General features: G+C 47.9%; 1 protein-coding gene across 1 annotated transcript; it reads left to right on the top strand.

Annotated features, from left to right (window-relative positions):
* Window positions 1-416: 416 nt before the first annotated feature.
* On the top strand, window positions 417-9,476 carry PPM1G (protein phosphatase, Mg2+/Mn2+ dependent 1G). The gene is made up of 9 exons (XM_075200989.1): window positions 417-643; window positions 750-835; window positions 903-1,035; window positions 1,358-1,782; window positions 2,376-2,489; window positions 5,103-5,337; window positions 6,648-6,777; window positions 6,858-6,957; window positions 7,039-9,476. Exons 1-9 carry the CDS (start codon window positions 616-618, stop codon window positions 7,216-7,218), a joined length of 1,431 nt encoding a protein of 476 aa, XP_075057090.1. The 5' UTR covers window positions 417-615; the 3' UTR covers window positions 7,219-9,476.
* The last annotated feature ends 570 nt before the right edge of the window (window positions 9,477-10,046 follow it).

The following is a 10,046-nucleotide window of genomic DNA, read 5'->3' as shown; positions in this document are numbered from 1 at the left end:
GTGGAAGTGTTGCTTTCGGGATAAACGTCATTGTCATGGCAAAGAAATTAATTGCAATTCATCTGATCACTCCATGACATTCTGGAGTATATGCAAACTGCTATCATAAAAACTGAGACAGCAGACTTTGTGAAAAATATTTGTCATTCTGAAAACTTTTGAACTTTTGCTCATGACTATATACCCCCTTTATAAACACCTCATACACCCCCATTGTGCCTCACACCTCCTCATTATTTTTATATATATATATATATATATATATATATATATATATCTATATCACACCATCTCGTGTATATATATATACCGACTTACACCTCCTCTCCTTGTGCCTCATACCTCCCCATTATACATATACATCTCATATAAACCCCCTCCTCATACCTCCCCCCATGGCCCTTATATCCCCATTATACATACCTCCTCCTTATACACCACATACTTAATGCCTCCCCCATTATACATACCACTACCCACTTTACATTTGCACCTCGTACTACTATTCGGTCCGTCTCTGAACATATGACCTGTACTTATCTTCCCCATTAATGGAAACGTTTCCTTTTCCAGGACGCTCATAACTGCATCCCGGAGCTGGACAGTGACACGGCCATGTTCTCTGTCTATGACGGGCACGGAGGTAAGTCTGTAGGGATCTCGCAGGGTTCACCAATGACGATTATAGATTCCTTTTATAGTGCCCCGGGGGAGTTGCTGCGTCTTCTCTCACTGTAAATGTCTCTTAGGTGAGGAAGTGGCTCTGTACTGTGCCAAGTACTTACCTGGCATCATCAAGGAGCAGAAGGCCTACAAGGATGGAAAGCTTCAGAAGGTAAGTCAATACGTGGTCTGGGGTAATGGGGTGGACACAGGATTGTGGTGTAACGTTTGTTTGGCAGGCTCTGGAGGATGCCTTCCTCGCCATCGATGAGAAGCTGACGCAGGAGAACGTGATAAAGGAACTGTCTCAGATGGCCGGGCGTCCCATCAACGAGCAGAGTGAGAAGAATAAAGTAGCTGATGAGGATGACGGTAAGTTGTGTGAATGGCTCTCATATTTATGGTGACCCCAATTCCCCGCAATGTCACATGATTTGCCATTATAGGTGTAATCGGTACCTCACCTCAGTCACATTGGCACAGACTGTTTTACAAGACTAAAGGATGCTCTTCTATAGACTTTGGTGGGAAGGATCCGTGTGACCCCACTGGTAGTGAGATGGGGGGGTGGGCACCGTGACTGATATCACATAGCCCTAGACACTTTGTCCTATTGTCCTTTCGAACAGTAGTTTATTATTGGAACCTATGTTTTATATGGCTTTTAGCGATAATCTTCCATCTTGTGTTTCAGTGGACAATGAAGAAGCAGTTTTGTTACACGAGGAAGCCACCATGACCATTGAGGAGCTTCTCACTCGTTATGGCCAGAACTGCAACAAAGGAGCACGAAACAAGATGTGTCTACAGAACGCCAAGCCTGACTCTGAGGAGAAGCCCAAGGATGGAATTGTTAATGGGGACCTAGATTCAGATCCCCAGTGTAAAAACGGAGAAAAGGAAACCTCAGCTGTGTCCTCTGGAATCTCCTCATCAGATGAAGGGGGCAGTAGTGGTTCCTCTCAAACCAAGTCTGGAGAGGAAGCCGTGTCGTCTTCCACAGGTGACGCGGGCCCATCTTGCTCCTCCTGCCCCACCCAACTGCAGAACACAGAGAAGTCAAAGTTCTTTGAGGACAGTGAAGAGTCTGAGGCAGAAGAGGATGAAGATGAAAGTGAGGTGAGTGACGTTTACCATTGATATGTGCCATGTAATGTCCACCATAAAGACTTCTCCAATCATGTACCTGAAACCAGTGACAAGACTCACAATTTAAAGACATCTCATTTATCTGGTGCTCTAGAGTTGTGGAAGAGAGGTGGACTAGCTGGTATCTTCACATCCATTGTAAATTACATGTGATGTTACATACACGGAGAGTGGTTTATTGGGGGGGGGGGGGGGGGTGTAAGGCATTGCAAACTCGCATCCCTTGAGGGGGGAGCACAGTGTGTCTAGTGAGGGGTGTCGCAGAGCGTGCAGCCTGTTGTGGGGGGAGAGGGGGCATCGCAGAGTGCGCAGCCTATTGGGGTGGGAGAGGATGTCGGTGACACTTTATGGCCAAGTATTCAGACTTACAGGGTGTGTTTAACGATATTTGGTGCAGGTAAGTACAGAAGCATCAGAAGGTATTTGCAGGTATTGGTTACCTTTATATATTGTAAAGCCCTGGTCTCCATATTGAGTGCTGAGTAAGAGCCAGTAATGTGGAATAGCTGAGACAGCCAGGTCCTTGTGGTCAGCGTTACTGTGTCCTGTCTGTCATCCCTCAGGAGTGCAGCGAGGAAGACTACAGCAGCGAAGAGGAGGCGGAGGAGGAAGAGGACAGCGAGGATGCAGAGGATGAAGAGGAAGAGATGCTGCCTGGGATGGATGGGAAGGAGGAGGTAAGTCTCCATTCTGTTGTATATATCAGTCATATCGGTGTTTGTCCATCTCCGAGCAGTAGGCTGGTGGGGAAGAAAGAGGTGTGCTCCTTGTACAGTGTTAGTGGCACGTACGGAGGGTTTCTCGGGGCATGACGGTGGCGTTGGTTGGTGCGGACAGGCAGAGATTGTGCGGGTATGACCCGTCGTTAAAGTAATCTATTAAAGAAAGGGAACAGCGGTCAGATGATATCCAGCAGTGAATAAATATTTACAATCAGCATCGATTTCTAGAAAATGTAGTATGTAAACAGTCATTCTTTGGAAAATGTGAAAATACATGTACAGTATGATTTGGTGAAGCAAGACTCTACAGCGAATAAAGTTAAGAAGGGGAGCACGGAATGTACCAGAGATGATAGTGGGGGGAGGTGAGCACGGAATGTACCAAAGATGATAGTGGGGGGAGGTGAGCACGGAATGTACCAAAGATGATAGTGGGGGGAGGTGAGCACGGAATGTACCAGAGATGATAGTGGGGGGAGGTGAGCACGGAATGTACCAAAGATGATAGTGGGGGGAGGTGAGCACGGAATGTACCAGAGATGATAGTAGGGGGAGGTGAGCACGGAATGTACCAGAGATGATAGTGGGGGGAGGTGAGCACGGAATGTCCCCGAGATGATAGTGGGGTCCTAGTTTGACCATGTTCCCCGGTGATGATGATGATGCTGGGTCCTAGTTTAACCGTGTTCCCCGGTGATGATGATGATGCTGGGTCCTAGTTTGACCGTGTTCCCCGGTGATGTTGATGACGCTGGGTCATAGTTTGACCGTGTTCCCCGGTGATGATGATGCTGGGTCCTAGTTTGACCGTGTTCCCTGGTGATGTTGATGACGCTGGGTCCTAGTTTGACCGTGTTCCCCGGTGATGATGATGCTGGGTCCTAGTTTGACCGTGTTCCCCGGTGATGATGATGCTGGGTCCTAGTTTGACCGTGTTCCCTGGTGATGTTGATGATGCTGGGTCCTAGTTTGACCGTGTTCCCCGGTGATGATGATGCTGGGTCCTAGTTTGACCGTGTTCCCCGGTGATGATGATGCTGGGTCCTAGTTTGACCGTGTTCCCTGTTGATGTTGATGATGCTGGGTCCTAGTTTGACCGTGTTCCCCGGTGATGATGATGATGCTGGGTCCTAGTTTGACCGTGTTCCCCGGTGATGTTGATGATGCTGGGTCCTAGTTTGACCGTGTTCCCCGGTGATGATGATGCTGGGTCCTAGTTTGACCGTGTTCCCTGGTGATGTTGATGATGCTGGGTCCTAGTTTGACCGTGTTCCCCGGTGATGATGATGATGCTGGGTCCTAGTTTGACGGTGATGATGATGATGCTGGGTCCTAGTTTGACCGCGTTCCCCGGTGATGTTGATGATGCTGGGTCCTAGTTTGACCGCGTTCCCCGGTGATGTTGATGACGCTGGGTCCTAGTTTGACCGTGTTCCCCGGTGATGTTGATGATGCTGGGTCCTAGTTTGACCGTGTTCCCCGGTGATGTTGATGATGCTGGGTCCTAGTTTGACCGCGTTCCCCGGTGATGTTGATGACGCTGGGTCCTAGTTTGACCGTGTTCCCCGGTGATGTTGATGACGCTGGGTCCTAGTTTGACCGTGTTCCCCGGTGATGTTGATGACGCTGGGTCCTAGTTTGACCGTGTTCCCCGGTGATGTTGATGACGCTGGGTCCTAGTTTGACCGTGTTCCCCGGTGATGTTGATGATGCTGGGTCCTAGTTTGACCGTGTTCCCCGGTGATGTTGATGATGCTGGGTCCTAGTTTGACCGTGTTCCCCGGTGATGTTGATGACGCTGGGTCCTAGTTTGACCGCGTTCCCTGGTGATGTTGATGACGCTGGGTCCTAGTTTGACCGCGTTCCCTGGTGATGTTGATGACGCTGGGTCCTAGTTTGACCGTGTTCCCCGGTGATGTTGATGACGCTGGGTCCTAGTTTGACCGTGTTCCCCGGTGATGTTGATGACGCTGGGTCCTAGTTTGACCGTGTTCCCCGGTGATGTTGATGACGCTGGGTCCTAGTTTGACCGTGTTCCCCGGTGATGTTGATGACGCTGGGTCCTAGTTTGACCGTGTTCCCCGGTGATGATGATGACGCTGGGTCCTAGTTTGACCGTGTTCCCCGGTGATGATGATGACGCTGGGTCCTAGTTTGACCGTGTTCCCCGGTGATGATGATGATGCTGGGTCCTAGTTTGACCGCGTTCCCCGGTGATGATGATGATGCTGGGTCCTAGTTTGACCGCGTTCCCCGGTGATGTTGATGATGCTGGGTCCTAGTTTGACCGCGTACCCCGGTGATGTTGATGATGCTGGGTCCTAGTTTGACCGCGTTCCCCGGTGATGTTGATGATGCTGGGTCCTAGTTTGACCGCGTTCCCCGGTGATGATGATGATGCTGGGTCCTAGTGTGACCGTGTTCCCCGGGGTTGATGATGTTGCTGGGTCCTAGTGTGACCGTGTTCCCCGGGGTTGATGATGTTGCTGGGTCCTAGTGTGACCGTGTTCCCCTGTAAGCTAGGAGTACAATCTGTATGTCTGCAGTTAACTGCTTCTTTCTCCTTAGCCCGGCTCGGACAGTGGGACGACAGCGGTGGTAGCTCTCATCAGAGGAAAGCAGCTTATTGTAGCCAATGCCGGAGATTCGCGCTGTGTGGTGTCGGAGAGAGGGAAAGCCGTGGACATGTCTTATGATCACAAACCAGAGGATGAATTGGAGCTGGCACGGATTAAGAACGCAGGTGGTAAAGTTACCATGGATGGTCGAGTGAATGGAGGTCTCAACCTTTCCCGAGCGGTTGGTAAGCTATCCTAGGAATGACCTCAATGTATAGCTCTATTGTATTTAATGTCTGCCATTTTAAATTATACAACTATGCATGAACTGTATAGAAATGTATACTTGCATATTTCTGGGCTAGTTGTCCAGTAGGGGAGAAGTGCCCAGTAGTGTTTTGGTGCTTCCGTACCTCTGGTCAGTGGCACCCCCGGTATCTGTTCCAGATCTCCTGTTCTGAATTTGGTTTGGAGGTAACTCTACACATCGAAGACACAGTGGGTGATATTAAGATGACCCCAGCCAGCCTTTGAAGTAAAGTGTCCAGGCTTACCCTCACGCACTGATTAAAGGATCAGTCTGGATTGGGTAAGAGGGCTGGCTATTCCCCCCTCCAGTAATGTGTGGGTAGATCGTATAAAAGACTGTGTATAAGATATAACACCACTATCTTCATGTGTTATGTAATGAAACAGCTTTAACTTCGTAAGTAATCCTTTGTCTCCGAGCATTGGAAATGGTCACTGTTCGGTTCTTCGTTATTCACTCAGCTCTTAGCAAGTGGTAAATATGTGACTATTCTGGGGGTGTCTATGTCCACTCATCCCATCTCCTTGTGAGCTGACTCGGTGGGTTAAACGTGGAAAAGCTCTAAGCTGGGTGCCAGTATTGTGACAGCCGAAGTGTTGATATAGCGGCCTTGTTCTCCACTGCCATAGACAAAACCTGTGTTGAGAGAGTCTGATTGTAGGAGCCGTCATGCTAGTCTGGTGTCTTTGCCATTTATTTTGGCACATATCTGCAGTTGGGTGTGTTGGGATCAGCCTACTCTGCCACCCTATTTTACCAAACTTAATTGGGTTTCTGCGCCTTGGCAACTTGGCCCTGGTTGGTTGGCCAAACCAGCCGCTCAGATTGTGTACTAATTGGTGCCTCCAGGTATAGAAGGGTAATTGCTGCCAGCACTTGGAGCCATCTAGTGTGTGTAATTCTGGGTTCAAGTAGGTTATTATATGGAAGTGAGGGGCAGTTCTGTCACCTCCATGCGGCCAGGTGGTGTAAGCTGGGACATAGCTGAGTGATATTCCTGAGCGCCTCCATCCCTGTCCCTCATTACCGCCTGGCTACTATGACACATGACCGGTTTACTCTGACATTACTGCTTCAAAGACTGTAATTGTGCAGAGTATAATATTTTCCTCAAAGTAATATGTATTGTTTGTAAAAATCCACTTGTACAGTATGTGGACTTCATCTGAAAAATTCTTATTTCTCTAAGCTTATTAATATGTGCTGGTGTAGAATGATCCTGGAACATTGTCATGTTCTCTCCAGGTGATCACTTCTATAAGAGGAACCGTAATCTACCTCCAGAGGAACAAATGATCTCTGCGCTCCCCGACATCAAAGTGTTGACTCTGAATGAGGAACATGAGTTTATGGTCATCGCCTGTGATGGAATCTGGTAATTGTCCATGTTCAATGTTTCTGAATTTCGTTCTAGAACCATCAGCACATGTGTTTCTAATGTGTTTCTTGTTGTAGGAATGTGATGAGCAGCCAGGAAGTGGTGGACTTTATCCAAGAGAAGATAAAACAGGAGCCGTCTGGGGAGCCCGTGTCCCTGTCTTCTATAGTGGAGGAGGTGAGTGCTGTAGAGCCATGGGCTTGTATTGTATGTTCTTGTTGGTTCATCTGTGCACTCACTGTCCTGTTGTCCCATCAGCTCCTGGACCAGTGCCTGGCTCCTGACACTTCTGGGGATGGTACGGGTTGTGACAACATGACCTGCATCATTGTCCGCTTCCAGCCCTTCTCACACAGTGGCCTTGAGGCCAGCAAGCGGAAACTGGATGATGTGGACACAGCCAGTGAAAACGGCAGCAAGAAAGCCAAGAGGGATTAGCGGGTGGACACGTTGCCCTTATTGAACTTTGACCTACGGTCTGCAGACTTTTATGAGTATTGTTGTCTTTTGTTTTCATTTGGTTTTGAAAACCGCTGTACAAACATGTTTTTCAGTTCTATGGGTAGCTGGCAGACGGTGCTCGTGTCAGGAGGTCGCTGGGAGGGGAACTGGGTCGCTATCGATTTGTGTATAATTTTGTAATCATTCCATGAACCCAGTTATCTTTGCCCCTGCAACCTGTGGAAGAATTTTAACAAGCCTTTTTTTTTTTTTTATAAATCCGTGTGTGGCCTGGCTCACTGTACAACCTAGGGGGGCGGGGGGGTGCTGGGTGGTCACTGGACTCTGTTTATCACATCTACGGTCCTCACCAAGCTATGAATGTGTCCTTCAGAGGTGACCAGTGCTGTAGGAGTGGGACATGTGTAATAAGGCACCTGTGTGATTACAAGCTACTGCTGTTCAGGGTGTAGGGGGCTGGGACAGGTTATAGCAGAAGGTTTCGGGTGCAAGTTGGTGGTGTAGTTTATTGAGGGTGTTACACCAAGGGATTGTTGGAGGAGCTGTGGGCAGGGAAGAGAGGGTTGGAGCTGCCTTGTAGGTGTTAAACATAATTATCTCTGGAATGGTTTATATATCATTATGGAACAAAGTGGTTCCTTTTAGTTTTCTAGTTCAATGTAACCTGATCGTTTTTACGTGTCATTAGGGTTAGACAAAATCTTCACTCTGGGGTCTGTATATTACCCGTTCATCACAACGCCTATTCCTGCACCTTCCATGTGTACATGCTTTGATGTCGGCCAAGAACTGAATGAAGAAAGCTGTCGGAGGCTCCGCTCTGCTGCGTGCATGGAGCCTGCATTGTGCTCATACTATGTACTAAATTAATAGGTTCTCTGTACGGGTGTTTCAGCCTTCAGGTCCTCTGTGTATTGGTTTGTTCTTGGAGCCTGGGTATCTGGGATTAGAGGTGATGCTGTTATTCTGCCCTCTACGTCCTGCAGCTATTGATGGGAACTTGGCTGCTTCCTGTGCAGAGGTGACAGAATGGGATCATGGTTTGATGGATCTCTCTGTGGAGTAAGTGGAGAGACCGTACAGGAAACGGCTGAAACCTCCACTGGTCCAGACGATGGGTGAGGTAAGATTCAGCCTCCAGTTGCTGAGGACATCTCTGTTGCTGATCTGGCTTCCTGGAGTGGAGCTGCTACTGTAGGAAGGGTTAGGCTGTTTGTCACCTACAACGATTGGGCAACGCAGTGATTTGTGGGCTGTTTGTCACCTACAACGATTGGGCAACGCAGTGATTTGTGGGCTGTTTTTTTTGTTGTTTGTTTTCTACCCATAGAGTTAGCAACAGTGCTTAATTGCCACATTTGTATGTATTTGAGAATGTCTTTAAAAGTTGGTGCAAGATAAAGGTTGTGTAACTTCGAGTGGTTTCAGAAGACCCCAGGAACATGAGAAGACCTTCTCTCATACACCTGTCTTTATACTTGTTCATTATCATGTTTGTATGTAGTTCCAGAAAACTTACCTGCCTAACGGTCCTCTGTATACAGTATGGCCTATAACTAGATCCACAGGTCCAAGCTCCGACCATCTTAGCCTTCCGTACGGGGAGGACATCGCCCAGCATTGAGTCACCAGATGGCCATACAACTCCGATCAGAGGGCTTTTATACCAGCTGTATGACCATAGAGCCGCTTCTTTTATCATCACTCAAACACCGTCTGCCTGGAATCAGGTGACCTTAGTCTCGGGCACGTAAAGTGGATGGCCGTTCCGGCTTGTTCTAATGAGTGGTCATAATGTAATGGCGCATGTCCAGCCCCATCCGGTAGTAGAGTATTACTGATGCCTAGGAAGGGTCATCTATCGCCCAAACTCTAGGGGTGTGGGATATTCTGTCTTGTGTAGGAGAGTTCTTTTTATTAGGTTATATATTAAATATATTTAATGAGCTTTTAAGTTGTGATGATTTTGAGGGTGTTTGAGACCTTCGTTCCTGGCTGTAACTCGATGGAGGAATAATAGTTTGCACTATGGTGATGGAAGATGTTCCCCCTCACCGTGTCAGGGTATGGAATCTCTTGTGTTTGTACCACTCTACGTATGGCAGGGGCATTTCTTTCTCGGATTTAGTGGCCTTTTAAGAATAAGGCTGAAGGGGGTGACCGTATGATATCGTGACCAAGGACCATACTGCAATAATGCCTCTCAAAACACATAAATAATTGTTGGAGATAAATTGTAGTTTGTCAGTGAATGTTTGTTCTATAGGTTTGTGACTAAATTGTTACCATCGCTGTAATGAGATTTTGACATCAGGTTTTGGGTTAAGTTGTTTGACTGAAATCCTTCACAGGGAACAGAAGAACCTCCATCTGCACCATTCTCCTAGCCCTATGATTGACATAGAGGAGACTCTGCCATCCCTCACTCCTGTGGATAAAGATGCCCAGCCCCTTCCTTGCAGCCAGGGTGAGGTCCACATGTCCTCGCTGTAAGCTTGTGTGGTTTGGAGGCTGGATGGACCTCTCACCCATCTCCAATCTACCACTGGAGCATGTGATGTTTGGCTTCGGTTTAGACATCCAATGTCCCCAGCCTATTGTCAATGAAGTCTACTGCCGTTATCTCCACTACTGAACTTCAGCCTTTTATGGGTGTGGGTCCTGGCTATAAAGCTGCACATATCTATATATTTATTACAGGGCTAATAGTGATCCAAGAAGGACTTTAATCTCCTCTTAAATCAGGCCTGTCCAACCTGCGGCCCTCCATCTGTTGTAAAACTACAAGCCCCTGCATGCTTTGC

This window comes from Mixophyes fleayi, chromosome 3 (genome assembly GCF_038048845.1).
Source record: "Mixophyes fleayi isolate aMixFle1 chromosome 3, aMixFle1.hap1, whole genome shotgun sequence".
NCBI lineage: Eukaryota > Metazoa > Chordata > Amphibia > Anura > Limnodynastidae > Mixophyes > Mixophyes fleayi.
The sequence above is the reverse complement of the archived record's forward strand: the minus strand, read 5'-3'. Positions and strand labels throughout refer to the sequence as shown.

What these genes read in the sequence shown, in the direction of transcription:
- PPM1G (XM_075200989.1), top strand. Translation starts at nt 616, where the DNA reads ATGTTCTCTGTCTATGACGGGCACGGAG. An exon ending in AGGATGGAAAGCTTCAGAAG is followed by an intron (nt 836 to 902) that starts GTAAGTCAATAC and finishes TTTGTTTGGCAG; the next exon opens with GCTCTGGAGGATGCCTTCCT. An exon ending in CAACCTTTCCCGAGCGGTTG is followed by an intron (nt 5,338 to 6,647) that starts GTAAGCTATCCT and finishes TGTTCTCTCCAG; the next exon opens with GTGATCACTTCTATAAGAGG.